General features: G+C 40.4%; 1 protein-coding gene across 1 annotated transcript in view; it reads right to left on the bottom strand.

Moving 5' to 3' along the window:
- The window catches only part of TANC2 (tetratricopeptide repeat, ankyrin repeat and coiled-coil containing 2), a 361658-nt gene that overhangs the window by 69997 nt on the left and 264554 nt on the right, over positions 1-27107 (bottom strand). Inside the window, 3 exon segments of the mRNA XM_047758672.1 lie at positions 2222-2388; positions 12865-13096; positions 24795-24928. Of these exon segments, the coding sequence (XP_047614628.1) occupies positions 2222-2388; positions 12865-13096; positions 24795-24928 (533 nt within the window).

The following is a 27107-nucleotide window of genomic DNA, read 5'->3' on the forward strand; positions in this document are numbered from 1 at the left end:
AATCTTCTCTCTTGCTCACACCTACATCCAGCCCATCAAGTCCTGTTGATTCGCCTTCAAAATCCATCCAAATATGACCACTTCACAGGGTTGCCACTGGAACCGCTCTAGTCTAAGCCACCATCACCTTTCATCTCTACTTCTGCTTCTGTTCTTGATCCCCTACATTCTATTATCTACACAGCCAGCAGCCAAAGAAATCTTTTAAAAGGTAAATCAGAACTCATCACTTCACAAGGCTCCTTAGAGAGGCCTTTCCTACCTGCCCTATCTAAAATAACTCTTATTTCTGCCTCTTTTCCCTGTTATGTTTACCTTACAGCACTAACATGACCTACAATTTTAATATATGTTAATTTTTAGTTATTTATTATTTGGGTTCCTCACGAGCATATAAGCTTCGTGAGGGCAGGGGTATTGTTTGTCTTGTTCCTCATCATATCCTCAGCTCTTAGGAAGAGCCTTTTACCCTTGAAGGACTTAAAAAAATGTGTGCAGAAATAATGAATGATCAATTACATGGGTTCGTTTTAAAGACCTATGAATTATTTCATTGTCAGGCTAAATAAAACTATTTTTAAAAAGGTACTGGTTGAGATGAATGAAGTATCTGAGAAGTTCCTGCAGGCCTTGAGCCATGAAGACACTGAAATTTGGACTTTGTGTGTATAGCACTTTTCCTGTTCTTTGGCACAGCTGAAAAATTAACGTCAGTGGTCCACCAAGGCATACTTAAAACATCTTTTGAGATTGCACATGGCATTATGCAAAAATGTGGATGAAGAGGGCACCTCCTAAGTATAAATTTAATAAAACCAGTCAGAGGTTGTGTTCCTGGAAGTTTCTTTTGTTCATTCTTCATCTTTAACAATCAAGCTACTGACTAATAATGGCAGACAGCATCATTTTTAGTTGTAAAGATGCATTTACATTGATTCGTTCACATTCTTGAATTCAAATTACCCTGAGATTCTAATAACAAACATCTGCAAGTTAGAGGTCAAGATCAGACGTACAGTTTCTGATCAGAGAAGGCAGAGGGACCTAAATTGGTCTATCTATAGGAATAATATGAAAGGTCTGGGAGAGGGAAAAGGAGGAAGGGAACTGAGACAATTTTTCGGTACATGAACAACTGTTATTAAGGGGCTGCATCCAAATAGTGGGATGAGTGTATAATATGTGAGGTCTCAATGTTCATCAAAAAGGCTATGGTTAGGGGAAAAAAATGTTGAGAAACTCTGTTTCAAACCAAGGGTACCTAGGTATAGCATGAAAGACACCAACTCCTCTCTAATGTGAATGGTGGAGCCATTTATCCTTAGCCCATAGTCCTCAGAGGCTCCGCTCCACATTCCCAGCCATCTTCCAGGCCATACAAAGTCATCAGTGACTGAGCAGGGAAGATAATTAAAAAAAAAACTTATCTTCCAGTTGTAGTAAATTTAACCTAAAGCCTTAATATTGCCAATATTTCTTAAAGAAAGGCACATACAGCAAAAAGGCCATCTTCATGCTATAGAAAATCTGTTCAAGTAGAAACAGAGGCAAGAGCTAGAAAATCTGATTCTAGACTGTACACTGAATTGGATTTTGCCTGGCAGTAAATGATAACAAATATAAAACAAAACTCACACAGTAAATTAGACTGTTAGAGGTTCTGTTTGTTTTGCTATCCTCAGGACAAATCTAGAAAAATAGACTTCTCTCTTTTTTTTGCTTTTTAGGGCAAAGCAAATTTCTCAGGGAATTATGGAAATTCTCAGGCTAAGGGTCGAATCAGAGCTGTAGCTGCTGGCCTATGCCACAGCCACAGCAACGCGGGATCCCAGCTGTGTCTGGGACCTACTCCACAGCTCACAGCAATGCCAGATCCCGACCCACTGAGCAAGGCCAGGGATCGAACCTGCACCCTCAAAGACACTAGTCAGATTTGCTTCCACTGCGCCCCTGAACTTTCTTTCATGCTATTTTGAGGGACACTTTATCAAGCTTACCCAGAGCAGTGGGAATGGGAATTTGAGCTAAGAGAGTCATACAGAGAAAATGCTCTCTCTAGACTGTCAAAATATGCTCTTTGGTTATCATTCTTGCTAGTGCTCTAGGACATGGTATAAATTTAGAAAAACTCACCACTAAAGGTACAAGGACATGGAACTTTTTCAGTTTAAGCACTTTCCAAGGGAAATACTTTATGATCTGAAAGCAAACAAATACATACCTGTAAACTGGTCCTAACTGTTACAATTAGTTTGAGCCAGGAAGGAAATTTTCCAATCATTTTACTCAGAAATGATACAATTGTATCCCCATAATCTGGTTTATGAAATTCTGCTTCATTTAATCCATCAATCAAGATGATGAAATCTTCATCTGGGATTTTTCTCTCTAAGATAGAAAGAAACAAATTACTTAATAATTACCAAGTGGATAAATAAGTTCTTTTTGGGTCTTTGATCATGTATTTATTTGGAAAAAAAATCAGAAAAGGTTTCATGTGTTTAGTGAATGCTCAGGGTATGTAATTTATTATAAAGACATGGAATAATTCATTTAGTGACTTCATTTTGTTTTTTTTACCAGGTATAAAAGCATTTGTCACATAAATAATATATAAGGCATATGTATTATCATCATTAACATTTCCCCCATGTTATTGGTTGTGAGACAGTCTGTGCGCTGCATTTATGAGAATCTGTACATGTAAATTTATTTTTCTCTCCTGGTTGAAAGGCTGGAAAGAATGCCCCCCCCCTCCCACCCCCGCTCCTGATAGCATGAAAGAGAACAAGTTCACATGTTCCTCTGGGAATTAAAAAGAAGGTTTAATTTGAAGTGCACAGCAGTATATAGGACTACATGTAAGTGTGTAGTGGGAAGGAAGGACTGGAGGAACAGAGAAAAGGAATCCCAGCAAATGGACAGATCTAAACTAGGCAGGCTGGATTCTGAGATCTTACAGAACTTGCAGCTTCCTGAACTTTACCTAAAACAGCTTAAATGAGACTAGACCCTCGTCTGATATGCCCAGAGGAGAAGGGGTCATGTAGGAAAGACAAATTATCTGTCATTTTTGTTTCTCGTTCCCTCTTGGATTTTATGCTACAGGATTGACAAAATCAGTTTCTCTTTAGGGCTGGGCTATAGAAGACGATTTGGTAAGATTTCAGGCTTCCAATCTCATTAAATGCTTTTTGATTCCCAAACTGTATTGAACAATTAGAGATTAAAAAATCCCCAGGTTGAATGAACATTTTTGCATAAATGAATTAAAAATAACAAGTGAAAGTTCCTAGTTAGGAGGACCTTATAGGTTCTGAAGAGAGCAGGAGGAAGAGGGAAAGAAATTACTGGATGCCTGAAGCAGGAAATGTTATATCTGAAGAGGAAAAAGAAGGTGAAGCTGGGGACAGAAGGAAAAAGTCGTGGACTTTGGTACCACACTGGCTCTTTTAGCCTTTAAAAGAGTCAAGACCAATCGAAACCCTACATATTTTTGTTTCACATTTCAAAATATGAAGATTTCTTACATGATTAATAAAACTTTCTATTGTCCCCTAAAATACAAGCTTTATATAAAGGAATTTAATGTTAACAGCCTAAGTACCATAAGTCAGTTCTCCACTTATAAAGAGTTTTAACTATTACTTTCATCCGGTGACTTTTTAGGAAGGGAAATAAACTATGAACAATGGTTATTAATGAAATGGCATTCTAGATGATGTTGGGCTAAGAAGACCATCACTCCTTTAGGGAGTCCAAAAGATTAAGGGAGAGAGAGAGGAGTTGCTTAGAACTGACTGGGATTTGTCCAAACAAATGGGGGCTCTTATGTTGTGGATTCTGGCTCCCTTTCGCATAATTGTGTCTTTAATTTCCATCATGGAATGTTCTAACTGCATTCTGCCTAGCAGATATAACAGAGCTATCCTTTGTTACTGAGTAGCATCACCAACCGGACCCAGGGGTGTGCTGCCAGGGGTCCTGTACTGACTGGTTCAGGAGAGCTTACTGTAAGATTCTTCAAGAGTTGGTTATTAAGCAGTTGGTGGCTTCGCATTGGCCAAAGTGGGGCTACTTGTTTACACAATGGAAACTGGCAAAGGTTACATGCTCCCCTCCCCACAGCTGGCTGTTAAAATTTACCAGCACATCATTGTCTCCACTACTTCAATTACATCTCTTAACTTCACCAGCCTCCTTCATAAGAAAGCCATGATTGTCAAGTGGAGAAAAAGGCTAATGATAATGCATGCATCTGTTGAGATTTTCTTTGGGAAAAGCATTTCAGGAGTTCCCGTCGTGGCGCAGTGGTTAACGAATCCAAGAACCATGAGGTTGCCGGTTCGATCCCTGGCCTTGCTCATCGGGTTGACGATCCGGCGTTGCCATGAGCTGTGGTGTAGGTCGCAGACGAGGCTCGGATCCTGCATTGCTGTGGCTCTGGCGTAGGCCGGTGGCTACAGCTCCGATTTGACCCCCAGCCTGGGAACCTCCATATGCCTCGGGAGCGGCCCAAGAAATGGCAAAACAAAACAAAACAAACATTTCAAACACATTCTCCAGAATCAAAATCAAGATTAAGAACATGCTCTAAATTATGATCTGAACATTTTAATGAATGAATTCAATCGCTAATAAATACAAATTTTCATTTCCATAAATTCCCAGATTACATTATTTATCCCATGCATAGATATCATTTCTTTAAAATAAATAAATATGTGACCCACTTAAAACCTAGAAAGCTTCCTTTTCTTTTGCTAGATGATGAAGTTTCTCAATTATAATTTAAGGAGTAAGACCTTCATGATTTTTAGACATTGCCTTCCAAATGCAACCAGATTTATAAGAATGCTTGCTCATTTTTTTTCTTTTTTTTGCTATTTCTTGGGCCGCTCCCGTGGCATATGGAGATTCCCAGGCTAGGGGTTGAATCGGAGCTGCAGCCACCGGCCTACGCCAGAGCCACAGCAATGCTGGATCCGAGCCGTGTCTGCAACCTTCACTACAGCTCATGGCAACGCCGGATCGTTAACCCTCTGAGCAAGGGCAGGGACCGAACCCGCAACCTCATGGTTCCTAGTCGGATTCGTTAACAACTGTGCCACGACGAGAACTCCCATTTTTGAACTTCTGCAGGTTATCTCAACACACATTCTAACTCAGTAGCTTTTAAAAGATTTACAGACAAATGAAATTAAAAAAATAACACTGAGGACTAACAAATGATTTTTACTTCATAATTTGCAATGTATTTACAGTACAAATACCATCCACTACCACCACTATTTCATAGGATAAAAAATATTTTAACACTGAAAAAAGAAGGACATGATCTATCTAATCTTTACACATATGTCTTTGCAAAACTACTTCTATTATTTACATCCACACAAATTCTAGGCTGTTTCTCTTTTCTTATGTCATCATGGACGAACGCAAACTTTAAGTGGACTGGTGCTTAGGAGCCACTGTTCTGGCTGATAAGTCCTTGGAAAGGATTCCTAAGCCTTTTAACCCTTGTTTTGAATCCCTTGTAAATATACACTCGCCAGGGATCCTCCACTGCCCTCACTTCCATGTATGCGTAATAAATACTTGAACTGTCTTCCTTAGTAGTCCCACTCTAAGACTTAACCTAGATACCTGAGAAAAATAAGAATTACAGAGACTGCAAGAGAAGAGGTGACTTTAGTATTAAAGTCACAAGTGAGTCCTCTACTCCTGGTGTACTGGACAGGAATTATCCAAAGTGAAAAGAGGGCTCATATCCGAAGATAATTTTCATTCAAAAAAGCTGCACATTCCATGCGAGTTATCTTCCTTTTAGTTGTGAAAATGTAATACAAACTAGTATTACTTTTCATTTCATATTGCTGGCTGAAGCAAAAGCTCACCAAGAAACTTTAAAATTTTCCCATTTGTTTTATGTGGATGTATGCTTGTGTGTGTTCTAGTCACCACACTTGTAGAACTTTAAAGTACTGTGAAAAATGTTGACTTCCATTTTTTTTTTTGTCTTTTTGCCTTTTTTTTTTTTTTAATTCTGGGGCCGCTCCCTCGGCATATGGAGGTTCCAAGGCTAGGGGTCTAATTGGAGTTGTAGCCACTGGCCTACGCCAGAGCCACAGCAACGTGGGATCCGAGCTGAGTCTGCAACCTACACCACAGCTCACGGCAATGCCGGATCCCCAACCCACTGAGCAAGGCCAGGGACCGAACCCGAAACCTCATGGTTCCTGGTGGGATTCATTAACCACTGCGCCACCATGGGAACTCCCCGACCTCCATTTTTTTAAGGAAGGATGTATAAATTGAAATCTAGCTCTGAATCTAAATTCAAAGTGTTTTCCATGGAACTTTTCTGGAGAGAAAACTCCAGCTACTTTTAAAAAATTAAAAAAATAGCACAATAAAATTTGTAAACAACTTTTTTTTTTTTTTTTTTTTTTAAGGGTTGCATCTGTGGCATACGGAGGTTCCCAGGATATTGGAGCTATAGCTGCCAGCCTACACCACAGCTCACGGCAATGCTGGATCCTTAACCCACTGAGCAGGGCCAGGGATTGAACCCTCATCGTCATGGATACTCAGCACCACTGAGCCAACTAGCACATCTTAACCATACACTTCGGTGAGTTTTGACAAATTTATGTTTATGTAAGTAATACCCTGATCAACATATAGAACATCTCTGCCACTCCAGAGAGTTCCTTTAAGTTTCTTCCCAGTCGTCAACAGGGAACCACTGTTCTGACTCACATCACCATAGACCACACTTGCTTCTTATGCTTAACGTAATGTTTTAAGGGAGTTCCCGTCGTGACGCAGTGGTTAACGAATCCGACTAGGAACCATGAAGTTGCAGGTTCGGTCCCTGCCCTTGCTCAGTGGGTTAACGATCCGGTGTTGCCGTGAGCTGTGGTGTAGGTTGCAGATGCGGCTCGGATCCCGAGTTGCTGTGGCTCTGGCGTAGGCCAGTGGCTCCAGCTCTGATTCGACCCCTAGCCTGGGAACCTCCATATGCTGCAGGAGCAGCCCAAAGAAATAGCAAAAAGACAAAAAAAAAAAAAAACCAAACAAAAAAACCCATAATGTTTTAGGGATTCATCCACGTTGTTGAGTGTATTTGTAGTTGTTCCTTTTTATTACTAGGAAGAACACTAAGAATTTATTTAATATCCACTGACGGAACATACTACAACTTGTTTATATAATCTTTTGTTGAAGAACATTCGATTTGTTTCCAGTTTCTAAATTACTATGAATAAAGGTGATACAAATATTCTTTTATGAATCTTTTTGTAGACATATGTTTTCATTTCTTTTGGGTAAATACATAGGGATGGAACTGTGTGGACATAAGGCAGATTTACATTTAACTTTATAAGGAACGGGGAGTTTCTGTCTTGGCTCAGTGGAAATGATACTGACTAGCATCCATGAGGACACGGATTCGGTCCCCGGCCTCGCTCAGTGGGTTCAGGATCCAACGTTGCCATGAGCTGTGGTGTAGGTCTCAGATCTGATGTTGTTGTGGCTCTGGCATAGGCCAGCGGCTACAGCTCCGATTCAACCCCTAGCCTGGGAACCTCCATATGCTGCGGGTGCAGCCCTAAAAAGACCAAAAACAACAACAACAAAAACAAAACAAAACAAAAAAACCTAAAAAAAAACTTTATAAGGAACCGCCAAATAGTTTTCCAAAGTAGGTGTACCATTTTATCTTTTTTTTTTGCTATTTCTTGGGCTGCTCCCACAGCATATGGAGGTTCCCAGGCTAGGGGTCGAATCAGAGCTGCAGCTACCAGCCTACGCCAGAGCCACAGCAATGCTGGATCCGAGCCGCATCTGCAACCTACACCACAGCTCAGGGCAACGCCGGATCGTTAACCCACTGAGCAAGGGCAGGGACCGAACCCGCAACCTCATGGTTCCTAGTCGGATTCGTTAACCACTGGGCCACGACAGGAATTCCTTTATAGCTTTCTATTAAATCTTGAAACAGTAGTTGGTCTTCCAGTGCTGTTGGTCTTCCATTTTTTTTTTCTTGTTTTAAGAGTGTTTTGGCTATTCATGGACCTTTGAGTTTCTACAAGTTGTCCAAAAAAAAAAAAAAAATCCTGTTGGGATTTTTATTGGGATTACACTGCATCAATGGGGAAAAACTTCAATTTACAAACATGGCATATCTCTTCCATTAACTAAGTTGTTCTTTAATTTCACTCTGCAATGTTTTGTACTTCTCATTGTGGAAGTCTTACACATCTTTGGTTAAACATATTCTTAAGCATTTTGATTCTCCAGGAAACGGTATTTGCTCCAGTTTTCTACTGCTGCATCAAATGGTTGGAGTTAAGTAAATGGCTAGGAAACAGAATCATCTGCAACAAAAACTCACGTGTTTGGTGTCAAGGCCAGAATGACTTGATGGTTAGAAAAGTCAACCAAAACATTTATATATGGCCATTCCTCATAGCTTGTACTTCTTCACAGCATGGTAAACACAAATTTCGTCAGCCTTTTGACATGACAAGGTATACTCAAAAAAGCAAGTGTTTCAATGAATAAGATGGAAGCAGTGTGGCCATTTATGACCTAGCCTCAGATGTCACAGAGCATCATTTTGTAACATTTTATTGGCTGGAGCAGTCACAGCCTACTGAGATTCAAGAGGAAGAGACACAGACCCCCAACTCTGGATGGGAAAAATGTCAAATAATTTGCAGCCATGTTTTAAAACTGCCACACTACATTTTAAATTTCAGTTTTGAGTTGTTTGCTGCTAGTATATAAATAAAATATAGCATATTGACCATACAGACTATAGCTTTGCATTTGTTAATTCTAGCAGGTTTTTTTTTCTTTTGTAGATTCCTGAGTGTTCTAGGTAAATAATCACATCTGCAAATAAAGACAGCTTTATTTCTTACTTTCCAATCTTTGTACTATTTGCTTGTTTGTTTTCCTACTGTGCTAGCTTGAATCACTGTGGAATGTGGAATGTAAGCTGCCTTGCTCCTGACATTAGGGGAAGTGTATTAACAACTCATTGTTAACTGGATGTGTTTTGGAGTGGTCCTTTATTAGACTAAGTTTCCTTCTATTCCTAGTTTGCAGAAAGTTTTTATTGTCAATTGTAATACTTTGTTAATATTTTCTGCATTTATTGAGATTATAGATATAGATTTATATAAAGATGTATAGGTTTTTCTTATTTATTCTGTTGATATTATGAATTTCACTGATTAAGTTTCAAATGTTAAACTAACATTGCATTCCTGATCAAGTAGAATTAATTTTTTTGGGATTTGCTATTATGGTCATGAAGAATACTTGTCTGTAATTTCCTTTTTTAATAAGATCCTTTTATTTTGGCTTCAGTAATATGCTTGTCTAATAAAAAAAATTGAGAAACATTCTCTTCTTTATTTTCTGAAAACATGTGTGTAAGATTCATATTATTTCTTCCTTAAATGTTGGATACAATTCATTAGTGAAACCATCTGAGCCTGGAGTTTTCATTGTGGAGGTTTTTTCCTTTTCCTTTTAAGTTACAAATTAGATTCAGATGTTCTCTTTCCTCTTAAGACTTTTGGTAGGTTGTGTTTTTAAAGAATTTGTCCAATTTAAGTTGTTAAATTTATTATTATAAAATTTTTCATAATAATCTCTTATTTTTCTTTTAATGTCTGTAGGAACTGTAGTGCTATCTCCTCTTTCATGCTTGATGTTGATTTGTGTTTTTCTCTCCTTTTCTTGATCAATCTTGCTAGGGATTTATGCATTTTAACTTTTTTTTTTTTAATTTCACTGATGGCTGCTCTTGCTTTTTATTATTTTCTTCTTTCTGTTTATTCTGGGTTTATTTTCCTCATTTTTTTCTGGTTTATTAAGTTAGAAACTCAACCGCTGATTTTATGTTATTCAGTTTGAAGTATTTTATAATATCCTTTGTGATTTCTTCTTTGTCTCATGAGTTACTTAGAAGTATGTCACTAAATTCCTAAATACTTGGGGATATTGTGTGTACTGATTTCTAATTTAATTCCATTATCTCAGAGAACATTTTCTGTAAGATTTTAATTTTTTGGAAATTTCAGATACATTTTATAGCCCAAAGTATGGTCCACATGCACTTGAAAACAATGTATGTTGTACAGTTACTGGGTAGTATTTTTTTCTTTTTTTTTCCTGTGAGTAATCAAGGGCAATATTTTTAAAATGTCAATTGGCACTGTAAATCACTGCACTTGAATTAAAAAAATCATAAGTGTTAACTGGATCAAGTTGGTTGACAGTGTTATTCAAGTCTTCTACATGCTATTTTTTGTCTACTTGTTCTAATTGTTCTAACAATCACTGAGAAAGAGTTGTTAAAATCTCCAGCACGACTATTTGCCTATTTAGCTCTTTAGTTCTATTAGTTTTTTTTTTTTTTTTTTTCCCTTTTTATAGGGCTGCTCCCATGGCACATGAAGTTTCCAGGCTAACGGTTGAATCACAGCTACAGCTGCTGGCCTATGCTATAGCCACAGCAATGATGGATCTGAGCTGTGACCAACACCACAGCTCAGGGCAATGCTGGATCCTTAACCCACTGTGCAAGGGCAGGGATCAAACCCACTTCTTCATGGATACTAGCTGGATTTGTTTCTGTGCCACAATGGGAACTGTTCTGTTCTAAACGTTTCTAACTTTATTAGCATACGATTTAGTCAATGGGATAAGTACAGAAATAACTAATTCTTATAAGGCACAAAGTATAATATCTGACACATAATAAATGTTCAACAAATATTATTAACAAAAATTTAAATTCTTATTATATATATAGTAATGTATGAAGTGCCATAAGTGATATCTATTTTAAAAAACCCTCATGTCAATTTGGAAGGATACTGGAAATTACTGGAGGGGGCAGGTGGATCAGGAGGTATTTCATGAATGAGGTGGCATTTAAGCTGGTCCTTGAAAGATGGGTGGCATTCTGACAGGCAGAGATGTGAGAAGAAGGCATTATCAGGAAAAGGAAACAATGAGCAAATGTATGCAGGCAGGAAAATGTACGGGAGTATTTAAGGACCAGTGGAAACACAGGCTTCATAAGGACAGAAGTGGATAATAAGGCTGGAAAGTAGGTTGGATTCAAGCCATTAAGTAACCTTAAATGACAGACTAAGGAGCTGAAAGTTAATTCAGCGAGATAACAGGGAGTCATGAAAGGTTTCTGAACAGGAACATTTAGGGATATGAGCAATGCTTTATGCAGCTTTATCTGGAGGCAGCACACAAAGTTTGGAGAGATGGGCAGCGACCACTCACCAGGTGTGCCAGACTGGGTTAAAGGTGCGTCTAAAATGAATCCCTTCAGCCCTCAGGGAATCGAGGGCTTGGTATAGCTGTGGCCACAGGGCCAGTCATGTTCAGCCATGAGGAGTCAAGGTTTTTTAATTCCAGTGTGCTATACAAATTTTAATAATTTTCCAAGTGTGTTATGATGTGAAAGAAGCACCAGACCAGAAAACCAGTGAAGACCAGGAAGGTAGCAACACAGATATGGTGTCATAGGCAGCTGAGCAGCTTTTTGAGTGACAATGGTAGGAATGATTCTGATATTAAGGGATGCAAGAAACATTAAGAAGGTGGAATTAACAGGACTTAAAGACTGACTGAATGGACAGAAAATATGCTTAGAATACTTGTGGAGAAATTCCAGTGTTTAAAAAAGTCTAGGGTATGGTAAACCTAACAGGTAGTAGAGGTATAGACAAAGATCAAAAGAGTTGAGAAGAAAAATCTGATGGCCAAATAATCAGCATGGAATTGGACACAACTGAAGACAGGGGTCAGGGGAGTGTAAATTATAATGACTTTTCCTCATGAGTTCCTCTGAAACTCTCTAGAAGAGTATAGAAGACTCTCAGCAATCAATAGGATGGCTGAGGAATCTCATGCTCAGATCCTTTCCTTCAGCTTCCAGCACTGACAAAACATGGTGAGGGGTACGGGGCAGAGGGATGGGTGAAGGAGGTTAACTGAGGCCACGGCCGACACGAGTGTTGCAGAATTGAAAGGGAGGAAAGACGTGAGCATGAGTGGGAGATGGATTCCATTTCATTTTCTCCCACTTCTTAAAAATATCTTAGTATCTTTCAGTGGACAGTTAAGTAATATTGAGTATAAACGCAGAGTTAAGCAACCCTGCATGGCATTTCATTTTACCTGACTGGGAAGTGGGGGGAAAAAAAGCAAATGTAAAGACTGAGGCACTTTCTAACCATAGAAACTTCATGACAATGAGTTAGAGTCCACAGAAAGGGCTGGAAGCTCTACTATCTTTTGTTTAAGAAAAATGCATTATATTTGGAAAGGTGAATGAGAATTTTCACAAAGAAAGGAGGAAGTAGCAATTCCTAGGGGAATTTTAATTTTTTCAAGTAACACCTTTTATTTGTTAACTGTATCCTACAGGACATCACCTATGGAAAATTTGGTGCTAGCAATCTGATAAAAAGAATAATTCCTGGGGTTCCTATTGTGGCTCAGCAGTAACAAATCCGACTAGTATCCATGAGGACATGGGTTTGATCCCTGATCTCACTCAGTGGGTTAAGGATCTGGTGTTGGCTGTTAGCTGTGGTGTAGGTCATAGACATGGCTTGGATCCGGTGTTGCTGTGGTTGTGGTGTAGGCTGGCAGCTGTAGCTCCGATTGGACCTCTAGCCTGGGAACTTCCACATGCTGTATGTGCAGCCCTAAGAAGAGCAAAAAAAAAAAAAAAAAATCCCTACAGCGTGCTCCAGGTGAACTTGGACTCCCAAACCACTACCTTCTACCTTCTTTGCACCTCATCTATACCTTTGTGAAGATTCTCCAGGGGCTCTAGGACTCCCCTCCGGAAGGAGGCCATGGGGTCTTGAACACAGGACCGAAGGCTCAACATGCTCTGTAGGTGGGGCTCCCGGAGGAGCTGCTCCCGATACGCTGCCAGCTGAGGTGAGCGGCAGAGCAGTGCAGCAACATTGTGGACGAATTCTGGCACCAGGCAGGTGTAGGCATTATCCGCTTGGCAATAGTGATAGGCCACCACCTACAAAAGAAAGATAAGAATGCAGGCAGGTTTATCAGGAACAAGAGCAACAGTCATGGTTATTGTACTGTCATCAACACTGTTGTCTGCCTCCCATCTCTCAACTTTTTCAGGTAAAAATAAAAGCTCCTAGCTTAAAAACTGTCTGGTTTATCTAAGATCAGAAGTTTGACACAGTATTTCTCTTGTATACATATGATAATAATAATTCACAATTATAAGTACAAATTGAGTCTTCCCTCTGGAGTATAAGAAATAGGAAGCAGGCCTGAGAATAAAGATTTACATTAACCTCTCTAATACTTATTCAGCATGGAGTTGTGCAGGAAAGAGTCTGATCTTATGACAAAGCATTAGGAATAAAATAATCACAGAAGTACATAGGTTAGACTCAACAAACATATGCTTATGAGCCATCATTTAAAAAAATATAGTTGTGATAAACAGCCTTATAAAAAAAATAAAATAATTCAGGAGTTCCCATTGTGGCTCAGTGGGTTATGAACCTGATTAATACCCATGAGGATGTGGGTTGGATGCCTGGCATCTGCTCGGTGGGTTAAGGATCCAGCGTTGCCAATAAGCTGTGGCATTAAGTCACAGATGTGGCTAGGATCTGGTGTTGCTGTGGCACAGGCATCTCTGACTCTACTCCTAGGCTAGGAATCTCCATATGCTGCAGGTGTGGCCATAAAAGGACCCCCCTCCCTGAATGAGATTTAAGAATTATCACTAAATACTTTCTGAGCACCCAGAGATAGAGTCAGAATTAGATAACAGGAAGAAGGAAAGGAGTGAGAGTTTGGTAGATGGAGGTGTTAAAGTCAAAGAATGGAGACAATGTATGAGTCTTCATATCATCTGGGGTCTGGGCTGGAAGTTTAAGCTCTGGTTTTTTGTTTGAACTTGCACAGGGCTCACTCCATCCCTTGTGGATATTCCCTTTTCCTCAAGGCCAGTGCAGAGGGCGAGTTTAATCTAGACCACTCTGTTGACTCAGTACCACCAACAAAAGTGTTGGGATTGTGTAGCTAACAGGGAACTGCAGGGGAGGTTCAGCTTGAATGTATGGAAGGCTCTGGACATGGTGCTCAGAACAGAGTAAGCGCACAGTCTGCTAGCAGATGCCACCATCACCATCATCGTTGCCTTCCTTCTCCTCTTCCTCCCCATCATCCATCCTCAGCAAGGTTCTATACACTCTCTCCTTTCTGGCTCCTGGCTTTGTGCCTCCAGGCATGGGAAATTTGCCCTGGGACCATTCACAGATACACCACTGGGACCTCAGCTCTCTAATCCTCTCTCAGAGAACAGAGACGTCCTCTAAAGTGCTCGGCTTTGAAAACACCCCTCCTCTGTGGTAGGGTCATCCTAGTTCCTGAAATGCTGCAGATGTCACTTTTTAAAAACACACCTGAAATCCTTCTCATTAAGCATTACAAAACTGAACAATATAGGAAATATTACTAGGAAAGCTGAAGAGAGGAAGGGCTTGTGAGTGAAGCAGTGATGTTTGCCCACAATGCAGCACTGGAAATGCGTTGTTATTGAGACATCTCCACTCTTTCCTGCAGACAGATTGATCACTGCTTTATTACCTATCTTAAACAGAACGTAAGGAGCCCAAAGAGAAAACCTGGCAGCAATTGATCTGTCCTCTCAATGAACAGTGAATGTCAGTGGTTATGTCCACATGGACACAAATCTCCACTTTATAAAAAGCAAACAGCAAACCTCTGAATCAATATGAACCTTCATCATATTTTACCTCAATTGATTTCACATGCCGAGGCAAAGCAGTGCAGGGCAAAACAGCTATAACTTACCCTTTACCCAAAGTAATGGGATACAAGTTTGAAGATAAAAAGATTCTGAAATTTAGGAAGAGGGTTCCTTTTACTTATTTCATTAAAAATCATTTGTGCTCTTGGCTAAATGAGGTTTTATCTAACAAATATCATTGCTAAAGCTGCCCCTTCTGCGGCTGCCTTTCTCTCTCTCCCTCCCCGCCTGCCCTCTACCCACTGCCAGCTCCCCCACCATGTGAAAGTTCCTGGGCCAGGGATGGAACTCATGCCACAGCAGCAACTCAAGCTGTTGCAGTGACAACATCAGATGCTTAACCTGCTGGGCCACAAGAGAATGCCCCGCCTTACTTTCAATTTTAAATATTTTTTAGGCCATTGCAAATACAAAAAAAAAAAAAAATCTTGATTCCTCTGCAGAATTCAGGCAGAAAGACCATTCAGCATCTTTGTGAAATCTGTACTTGGGCTCAAAATAGGCCATTTACTACACATTTCCAAGTAGTTACATAGTATGTAAATGCACATACAATCTGTCAAAAACACGTGCTACTTCCCCAAATTGTCTGCTGACATTATCTACAACTTTTCCTGCATGTAAAAACAGGAAACAAGCCTGGGCGTGTAGATTTTTCCTTCAGTCTCTCACTGTACCTGTGTTTAGTGATGGGTATTAGATCCCTACAGGTCTGAGGAAGTCATCACGGCCACCCATGCTCAGTCACTATTATTCCAAGTTCTTGGAAATGATTCAGTATTAGTCTACCCCCAATAAATCAGCAGGTAAAAAACCTTTCTCCCTGGTGAATTCTTGTCTCTTATAATGACTTGTGGAAATTTCCTTTTCAGCTATGCCTTTCTTAGGTTATTAATTTTTCTCCATCTCAAGTTTTCTGTATGTTAAATCCCTAAACTTTCGATTAAAACAATTCTATCCAAAATACATCTGATATGACCAGAACTGTAGTAATTCTTTGAAGAAGACAATGAGTAACTTTTAGATTACCCCTGTGAGGAAAGAAAAAAGGGGGGGGGGAACAGGTTTGTACACTATATAGATCACCTCTTCCAAAAAAAAGAGAAAAAGATTGGAAGTCAGTATAGCCTTGCATATAAAAAGGTTTTGATTTCATGCTATACACAAGAAATGATAAAACTAAGCATAATAATCTTCACCAAAGGCCCAATCAAATGATTGAGTGGCAGCAAAACTGTCAGGCCTTCGCTCTCCAAAAGCTCATTCCTATGGTAAATAATCTCATATAGGGAAACGGCAGCTTTGAGTATTTGAAATTCACTTGGACTTAAACATTTCATTTACATAACGACTGGCATTTGCATCACTCAAATTCTCATGTTCCCCCTGATCTTCCTTCAGGTCTGCCCTCGCATTCTTTTTTTCTTTTTTGTCTATTTGTCTTTTCTAGCGCTGCACCTGCGGCATAGGGAGGTTCCCAGGCTAGGGTCCAATCGGAGCTGTAGCTGCCGGCCTACACCACAGCCACAGCAATGTGGACCCCAGCCACGTCTTCGGCCTATACCACAGCTCACGGCAACGCCGGATCCTTAACCCACTGAGCAAGGCCAGGGATTGAACCTATGACCTCATGGTTCCCAGTTGGATTCATTAACCACGGAGCCACTTTGGGAACTCCTGCCCTCACATTCTATTCCACGTCTCCTCATCACCTGATTGATTTCCACTCCACACATCCCTTGCAACACCTCAGGTAGTCTGGCTTTCCCAGGGACCTAGTGGCTACTCTCCCCTCCTGTTCTCCTGCCCCTCAACTCTGCCTCTAATCCTCACTGTGGGATGGAAGTTAAGAGTAGCTCCGGTATTACTCTGAGGTTTGCCTTCAGTAACTTTCCATCTTGGAGCTCTTTTTTTTTTTTTTTTTGGCAGTAGGGTTTTTATTTTTTAAACTTTTGATTTTGAACTAATGTTAAAAAGATGTGAGTTTCCATATATCACTCACCCAGTTTTCCTAACATCTTACATAACCACAGCATAATTATCAAAACCAGGAAATAACACTGACATAACACTATTAACTAGAGGCATTATTCAAATTTTGTTATTTTCCACTAGCAACCTTTTTCTGCTCCAGCAGTCTATCCAGGACCCTGAGTTATATTTAGTCGTTATTTCTTAGACTCCTGGAGTCTGTAAGAGCTCCCGAGTCTTTATCATTCATGACCTTGACACTTTGGAAGAGTACCGATCCGTTATTTTGTTGAATATCCGTCAGTGGGTACTTGTCTGATGTCTTCCTCATATTCTAACTGAGACTATTTGGCAAGAATACCCCAAAAGCGAGTCGCGCCATTCTCAGCGGACAATGTCACGGGGTTTACGACCTTGACGTATCCCGTGGCTGGTGATGTTCACCCTGATCCCTGGCCTGAGGTCAAAGTTTCTGCCAGGTTTCCCTACTGTAACATCACTGTCTTCCTCTTTGTAGTTAATCACTATCTCGGGGGAGATACTTCGAGACAATGCCAATTCTGCTTCGCAAATTTTTGCCCATTACTTTTAGCACCCACAGTGGCTGCTGTCTGCAGCATTATCGTTACTACCGTGATGCTGTACAACACAACGTCTCCAGTTAACAATGCTATACTGCACATCTCAAAGTGGCAAAGACGGTAGATCTTCAAAGTTCTCATCTCAAGAAAAAATTCTGTCACTGTGAGGTGATGGGTATTAACTAAACATTGCAGTAATCATTTCACAATATTTACACCTATCAATCGTGATGTGTGCATCTTTAACACAATGTTCTATGTCAATTATACTTCGGTAAAACTGGGGGAAAAGCACTACAAGAGAGGAAATAAAAGAGAGTGCAACACACAGATGGGGCATCCAAATAAGTAACTTAGGAGAATCAGAGAAGGCTTCTTACAATTTTTTCTTTTTCTTTTTTGCTTTTTAGGGCTGCACCTGCGGCATATGGAAGTTTCAAGCTAGGGGTCCAAATGGAGCTGCAGCTGCTGGCCTATACCACAGCCACAGTAACGTGGGATCCAAGCCACATCTGGGACCTACACCACAGCTCATGGCAATGCCGGATCCTTAACCCACTAAGTGAAGGCAGGAATCGAACCCACATCCTCATGGATACTAGTTGGATTTACTACTGCTGAGCCACAATGGGAATTCCCTTAGAAGTAAAATTTAAGCTGAGATCTGAAGGATCAGGAGTGAATAGAGGCAGTCGTGTCTGAGGCAGAGGAAAGCAGTATGTGCACAGGCCCTCAAGCAAGACACAGCTTACACTCTCAAGGCCCTGAAATCAGTTCAGTGTGGCTAGAGTGTGAGTGATGGGGAGCTGTGGGAGATAAGACAGAGCAGGGGTTTTCAACTGGGGTGGCTCTGCTGCCCAGGGGACACTTGCAACATGTGGAGAACAGTTTCGGTCACCACACCTGGGTGCGGGGAATGCTTGCTGCTGGGAAGTGGGTAGAGGCCAAGGATACGTCTACATGTAAAACAATAAACAGGACACCCTGCAAAGAATTATCTGGCTCAAAATATCAACAGTGCTGAGGCTAAAAAACCCTGGCCTAGATATAAAAAGTAAGGGCTCTTTGTTATAACACATGTGATGTTTTAAGAAGAGAGTTTGGATTCCATTCAAGGGCAATGAGGAACCACTGACAGGTTTAAGTAGAAGGATTACTCTGGCTTCAGTACAGAGAAGAGATACAATTTATCCACTCATTTAGCACATATTTATGTACTAAGCTTTGGGCTAGGAGCTGGTGACAGAGTGGTGGGCAATTATTTATTTATTTAAAGTAATTTAAACACTAACCCATTCCAGGGGAAGAGACAGGTAAAGAACACAAAATCGACAAAGTTATTTGCCACATTCAGTACCTTGAATGTAGATGAAATCTAGGTCTCATTATAAAATTTCAGGATTAATTTTTAGAGGGAAAAAAAAAAAACCCTAGACAACTTTTACAAAATATCATCTAGAGCTTATTTGTTGTTTCATTTTCATCACATTTCTCCCAAAATGTAAATCTTGTTTTTATTCTTTTTTTCTTTGGCCATGCCTGGGGCATATGGAAGTTCCCTGGCCAGGGATCGAACCCTCGCCATAGTAGTGACCCAAGTTGCAGCAGTGACGATGCCAGATCCTGAACCCACTGAGCCATGTAGGAACGCACTAAAATGTAAATCTTTTCAAAAATAGCCAATTGGAACACAAACTAAATCTTATCTTTTATTGTCATTTTTTCTCTCTCCCAGTGTGTGTGTGTGGCTCTAGTCTTTTATCAGGCTCAACACACATTCCTGAATTACTGAAATGATCACTTTGGCTGATAGCTTTACCAGTAGCAGCAACAACCTCAGGAACCCTGATCATCTGACACCTCCCTGATTTAGTACAGAACTGGTCTCTTAGTGGGGGTGACATTTCAGTTTTTTTAATTACACAGATTTCCACAGGGAAAAAACCTTTGCTTTCTGTGTCTCTGTGACACTTCTTAAAATGAGCTGGTTTCTCTAATTAGCGTATTTCAGATGTATTCACGTCTTAGCATAAGGACTAAGTGACAACTTATCTCGTGTGAAAAGAGCTTCTAGTTGCATAAAATTTTCTGAGGAAGAATTTTTTGGTCAGGAAAATGATTGAAAGACGCTTCTTCATTGTAATTTTCGTGCTTTTGAAGCCACACTCAATTATCGATAGATTTCCAAAAGAACACTACACAAAAATCCTTCCTGTCCACACTGTTTTTGTTTTTTGTTTTTTTAAAACAGTGGTTAAGAGCAAGGACTCTGGAGACTGCCTGCTTCAATTTAAATCTTGGTTTCAGTCATGTACTAGTTACCCTCAGCAAGTTAATGTAAACCTCAGAGCCCCTGTTTCCTTATCTGTAGAATGGGAAGAATAAGGAGACCCGGCTCATTGGGTGAAGAGCTGATCTGTGTCCTAGCTCTGCCATTTACTAACCATCACTGAAGCACAGTTTCCTCATCTGTAAAATGGGATGACAATGACCATGTCACAGGCTGAAGATAAGAATGAAGAAATGAAATAACAAATGTAGTATAAATAGTAATAAGCTCAACACATATAAGCACTGAATAAATGGAAGCTAGTTTCTCCCAGTCTGGAGAATTCTGTCCGTATGAGCACTTGGTGGTATCAGGCTGAAAGCCTGGAAATGCTATGGTTGTTACAGCTGAAATCACACAACCAGGAAAGCTCTGAATGAAATCTCTGAGACCCTCTACTGTGACTTGACTTTAGAAGAATTAAGTAATATTAATTGGAAATATATTTTAAGGGAGATAGACCTAGCAACAACTTCAAGTGGAGAGTGTTTCTTCAATAAATTAAATTGCTCTAGGAGTTCCTGCTGCGGTGTGGTGGACTAAGCATCTGACTGTAGCAGCTCAGGTCGCTGTGGAGGTGCAGGCTCAAACCCAGGCCTGGTGCAATGGGTTGAAAGGATCTGGTGTTGTTGCAGCTGTGGTGTAAGTTGAAGCTGTGGCTTGGATTCAGTCTCTGGCCTGGGGACTTTCATATGTTGTGAGTGCAGCCATATAATTAAAAAAAAAATTGCTCTAAAGTTGTGACAAGAACTCTTCAATGTTCTCAATTATGTAGCAGCACGAGAAGCAGCAAGAACACTATGAAATACCAATGATAATTAATGACATACAAGCACCAACATAAGAACTTTGTCTATCAAATCAAGAGGTTTTTCAAGGATACTTTTCATTCTCATATATGAGCTTACTTCACCAAAATACCGATTTGAAAGATAATTTCTGCCTACCAGTTTGTTACAGATGGAAGCAAGACTCCTGGCTTATGCTCTATGATTCTATAGCACAAACTTGCATATGTGAACTGTAACATATGGTGCAATTACTGGGATAATATTCAATTTTAATATAGGGCATCATTTGTTTTACAATGTTCAGTGTAAACTTAAAAATGGCCCATCTCTAGGTACACAAGATGTATTTACAGTTTGCTTTAGGAAGAAATAAACAAGGAATTTTAAATATGATCCCTGAGTAAGTGTAAATAATCACTAATTTCTTATAATTTTTTAATCATTTCCCAAATATTCAACTAAACATCAATTTTAATCTAAGGGGCCATTTATTACATAATGTTTAATATAAATTAAAAGACATCCAGAGTTCCTGTTAAGGCTCAGTGGGTTAAGAACCGACATAGTGTCCATGAGGATGCAGGTTCCATTCCTGGCCTTGCTCAGTGGGTTAAGGATGCTGCAAGCTGAGGCACAGGTCACAGATGTGGCTCAGATCTGGTGTTGTTGTGACTGTGGCACAGGTCAGAAGCTGCAGCTCTGATTTGACCCCTAGCTGGGGAACTTCCATATGCCACAGATGCAGCCATAAAAAGAAAAAAAAATCCAATTTCTAGATACAAAAGAGATTTATTTATATTTTTCTTAAGGAAGGCACAATCATGGAATTTAAAATGCGACCACTTTTCAAGTAAGCATAGTTACTAACTTCCTACTAAAATATATAAAAATTGCCTAATATTGAACAAAAACATCTCGGGACTTCTTCTCTTGAGAGAGAGAGACTAAGGTGGAACAACATGGGGAGACTTAATTCTCTGAGCTCTTTTCAGCACTCCTTACTGTCTGACATAGTATCTGTCTACTGGCCTTCTCCCACCAGAAAAATGTGGGCTACATAACAGCAGAGATTGTGCCTGTTTTGCTCACTGCATTACAGGTGTTCCAAACATATATTCTAAATGAATAAATAAATGGCTGTGATGATGGGAGCTCTTCAGCATTTGTATGTTTCTAAGACGGTATCCATTCTGTTTGTTCTGAAGAAGAGGCTGGACTCGGTTTACATGGAATATTTAGGAAAAAAACAAAGATGTCTTTTAGGGTGGCACCGAGTCAGCAATGACGATGAGGGAAATCTCAGACTGTCTGCAGAAGCCCATTTACCATGGGTGTGCACCAAGAAGTGAGGACAATTAAAGATGTAGCTGGGGAAACAAGCTGTTTCTGGCCCAGAGCTGGACAGGATTCCTATGACACAATTAGAACCTTATGACATGGCAGATGATGCCCTGTTTCTCATTCTAATTAGCCATGACAAGCGACATCTTCGAATACTGGAGACCAGCATTTTGCTCTCTGTTCTTCTCCTTAAAATCCTGAAAAATAAGGAGCATGAGGAACAGAAATGCAGACGCCATCCATTAGGATAATCTGTCTCTAATCTCAGATTATGATACATAAAGAGGGAAAGTGGGTGTAGGATTAAATGACTTAACAGACAGAGGAAGGTGAAACAAATGCCTCTAAGACCTCAGAAAAGCACAGGAGTTAGAAGCACCAGGTCCTGGGGAAGATGGGGGTGAGGAGGGAAGCTGAAAACAGAAACAACTTGAAATTACCATAAGGAGCAGTGAGATTCCCAGATATCCATCCCCACCCTGTCCAGCCAGCTGAACTACCTTCCCCAAAACCCACAGGAAAGAGAATCATATTTACTAGAGAAACCACAGAGAATCTAGGCTTAGGGACAGCAGACGCAGTAGATGAGGATCAGGTGCAGGATGGAAATAAGGGGCGTAAGTACTGAAGGATGGAACTCCGGCACCCTCTCCTACCTGCTCCAGAAAGCAGGCAACAGGATATACACCCTCCAGGAAGGAGACTGGTGGATTCTTTGCCAGAGAAGATGAACAGCACAAGAAAAAAACTTATGAACATGGATTTGTGGGTATTTCCGATAGAGGTCGGTAGGTCATCTTAATGCTCTATAGTTAAGCTCTGTATACACACAAGCTTCTACCAGTTTTTCAGGGCCTAAACTGTTAAGGAAGAGACAACAGAATACACTACATCCATAAAACAAGAATAGGAGGCTATAAAAAAGAAGGGAAAAACTAGGGGAGGTGGGGAAGACCCATTGGAAATTAAAACTGTAAGAGCCAAATAAATTTTTTTTGTGTGTGAAAGGATTGAAAGGTAATGTTGAAGGAAATCTCTTGAAAGTGGATCACAAAACAAAACAGAAAAACGAAAAGTATTGGAAACAGAAAAGTTAAGGAAAGTAGAGTAACAGTACAGGAAATCTAATTCTGGATTAACAGGAGCTGTGGAAGGAGAGATGAGGGGAAGTGGTGGGGAGGAAATTGTCAATAAATAATACAAAAGCATTTCCCTGCATCAAAAAATACCTCCAGGAGTTCCCGTCGTGGCTCAGTGGTTAACAACTCTGATGAGGAACCATGAGGTTGTGGGTTCGGTCCCTGGCCTCACTCAGTGGGTTAAGGGTTCAGCGTTGCCATGAGCTGTGGTGTAGGTCACAGACATAGCTCGGATCCCGTGTTGCTCTGGTGTAGGCTGGTGGCTACAGCTCCAATTAGACCCCTAGCCTGGGAACCTCCATATGCCGCGAGTGCAGCCCTAGAAAAGGCAAAAAGACCGAAAAAAAAAACAAAAAAACCCCAGCAAACTCCAGCTCAACAGATATGAATGTAACTCAACAGAATAAGAAAAAAAATTTATACAAGAACAATGGTGATAAAAAGAAGATTCCAAAAACTTCTGAAGAGAAAAAAAAAGTATATATATATATACACACACACACGCACACACACACACATATATACATATATATATAAGAGTTAGGAATAAGAATAGTACTATATTATTTAATAGCAACATTGGAAGTTCAAGATGGATGTCTTCAAAATTCTGAGGGAAAATAACTTTTAACTTAGAACTATATTATGTCAAACAAACAGTAATGTATAAGAATGGAATAAAGATGCTTTTAGGAACATTAAGTGTCAAAAAACTTACCTCCGATGCAAGCCACTAGAAAATGTGCTCCATCAAAATAAGGAATCAAGAAAGAAGATGACATGGGATCAAAAAGTAACAGGAATTTCCAGGATTAATAACGAGGTGTTAAGCCTTGAGAGCATTCTAGGTCCAGGTAAAGCTCAGTGAAGCTCTAGGATAAATGTCTCCTGGCCCAGGAAGATGTAACTGATGAGGAAAGCTGTACTGAGAGGCACTGTACAAAGCATTAGAGTTTTGAAGGAATAAAAGCAAATTTTAAAATGAGGCGCTTCATTACCCAGGAAAAGCAAAATTGCTCAAAAAGAAAATGTTATCCTTGGTTCCACAGTGAACCATATTTGTGCAGTACGAATACTGCAAATACTATACCACAGATTCAGACAAAAATTATGATGTAACTGTACTGTGATGGTAGCGGGTGGAAGGAAGGTGAAAGAGCTAAAATTCTCATCCACCGTAATAAATAACAGAAACATATATGAAACATTAAAATTTAGAGCAGTACATGAATATTATTTAGAAACAAGGAGGTAAAGAACAGAGAAACATCTCTCAATGTAGAAGGTGACTGCCTTGGGAGAGGGTAGGTTGAGGACGCGAAGAGAATGTCTGGTTTTTATTGTTAAGTCTGACCATCATGTGATTTCCTAAACCATGTGTAGAAGCTCCTTTGATGAAAACAGAACTGCAAAACCCAGCTACATGAACAATCACGGATAGTGTAGTGTAACAGGAATAGTTTCAAGCGAGGAATGAAAAAAAAAAAAAAACAACACTGATTACTTACCCACTATGATCTTGGGTAAATCACAGAGTTTGCATTTTAACTTCCTTATCTATCATGGGACTCTGGTTATTTCAAAGGGCCTGATTCCGTAACAGTAAAGTATTTTTCTAGGAACAGCAAGGAAAGAAACGTTTCTCCACGTTCTCACGGTGTACCTGTACGTTCTTTTGTTCATGTGGCCAGGGGTCTCCCTACCTGTGCCCCCTTGATGATAAAAAGGAACCAGCATGCCTGCAAGTGGGCGATCCTAGTGTACCTGCGAGGCGAGTCTCCGCATGGCCTCCTCCTGCCGCCGGCGCATTTCTGGAGTTCCTGGGCAGCTTCCACTGGTGATGGAGGAGTGGGCTGATGGTGGCTGTGTGAGCGGCAGCTCTCTGTTGGCATCCACATCTGGATTAAAAAGATGAGATGTTTGCATCAGATAATCATAAAACTCCGAACTAAAGTAAGATGGGTTAAATTTCATTTCTTCTTTGATCCAGCAATTCTACTCCTAGGTATGTACCCAAGAGAATTAAAAACATATGCCCATGTAAAAACTTGTACACAAATGTTCAAAGAATCCAGGGTCATAATTGCCCCAAAGTGGAAACAACTCAAATGTCCATCCACTGATGCATGGATAAAATACGGTATAGCCACACGATGGAACATGACCCGACATTAAAAAGATGAGATACTGATATATGCTACAACACGGACAACTCTTGAAATATTACACTCACTCAGAGAAATGGTCTTACAAAAGACCATACAGGATATGAGTCTATTTAGGTGAAATGCCCCGAAGAGGGAAACCCATAGGGACAAAAAGCAAATTAGCAGTTACCGAGGGGTGGAGTTAGGGACCTAGGGGGGAAATGGAGATTGATTGCCAGTGGGCATGGGATTTCTTCTAGGGGGAATGAAAATGTTCTAAGATTATGGTGACTGCTGCACCCCTCAGTGAATATACTAAAAAGCACTGAATTGAATGATTTAAATGGGTGAATTACACGGTATGTGAATTGCAGCTTAATAAAGGTTGTTTTTAAAAATTCTACTTGTTTATGTTATTCAGATAATAACTACTGCTAGAAATTATAGACCACGTCTATGAATACAGATATTTTTAAAACAGGCATGAAATAAGTAGACTGTTATTTGATGGTCAATGGCTATGGAAGAGGAGGAGGAAGAGGGGAAATTGCTCTCATTTAACTCCCTACCGATAGGACTGAATTAAGACTTCTTCCACCCAACTGGCATAATAAATTCCCTGGCCACTGGACAGAGTTATGAGTAAATTGTAGAAGGGTGGGTGTGGGGAATGGCCGTGAAAAAAGACAGAAGAAATGTGTGCAGTTAAGTGACTGTCACCTTATACTGCCTGCGGCTTACTCCCTCTCCCCAGCCCATTCCCCTCCATCTGGTATTTTATTTTGTGGATAAATATTGTCTGAGTACCTTCTATCTTCCAGCTAGTCCCTTTTTGTTTTGTTTTGTTTTTGTCTTTTTAGGGCTGCACCTGTGGCACATGGAAGCCCAGGCTAGGGGTTGAACCGGCCTATGTCACAGCCACAGCAATGCCAGATCCGAGCCACATCTCCGACCTGCACCACAGCTCATGGCAACACTAGATCCTTAATCCACTGAACGAGGCCAGGGATTGAACCTGCATCCTTATGAATACTAGCCAGATTCATTTCCACTGAGCCATGATGGGAACTCCTGGCTATTCCCTTTTGGAGATGCTCTCTCTTTGGTCTAGGTATCCTTACTTTCTGGTTGGTATTCAGAGAACAGCAGAAGTAAAAGATAATGGGGGGAGCTTGCAGTATGCACAGCAAACTCGCAAAACAGGTTTCTGGAATGAGCAGAGTCAGGAGGGCGGGGGTTACTCACTAAACAGCTATTTGGGAGCCTGGCAGCTGGCTGGTAAATGTCAAATCCTAATAACAACACTGAGATGTTTAGTGATAGGAAAATATAGTCTGGTATTAGACAGAACTTCCCTAATACTGTACGAAGTATACTTGTAGTTAATGTAATAATGCCTGAATTACACAACAGGTCCATTTTCACGAAATGTTTTTGTTCTTAGAGTGTGTGTGTGTGTGTGTGTGTGTGTGTGTGTGTGTGTTGCGGGGTGGGTGATAATGGTGGTGGTGGAGGCCCATGGGGGAGTCACGTTAGGGAAGGGGTGTAGGCGGAAGGCAGGATGACAGGCTACTGCCTGCCTTGACAGCTTTTCTGTACCTTCCCAGGGAAATGACAAGGAGGGGGTGGCTGGGGGCTGGGTGTCTGTGGGGGAAGGACAGAGCCAGGCAATGCAGTGCTGCAGACGAAACTGCTCACATCTTTCACAGCAATGCTGCTCAGTGCGGAGGAGGCAGGGACAGAAGAAAGAGTGACACAGGATGCAGAAGTGGAAGTTGGAAGCTCCAATAATTTTCCACTTTATTTTCATTATTACTACAACTGCATCATTGGTACCACTGACGGAGGGTTTGGAAGGCCAGTGGGATTCCAAATAAACCTACCAAAGCTTAATGTAAATTAAACTGTAAAAACTAGGCCAACTCTCTCT

Source organism: Phacochoerus africanus, chromosome 14, assembly GCF_016906955.1.
Source record: "Phacochoerus africanus isolate WHEZ1 chromosome 14, ROS_Pafr_v1, whole genome shotgun sequence".
Lineage (NCBI taxonomy): Eukaryota > Metazoa > Chordata > Mammalia > Artiodactyla > Suidae > Phacochoerus > Phacochoerus africanus.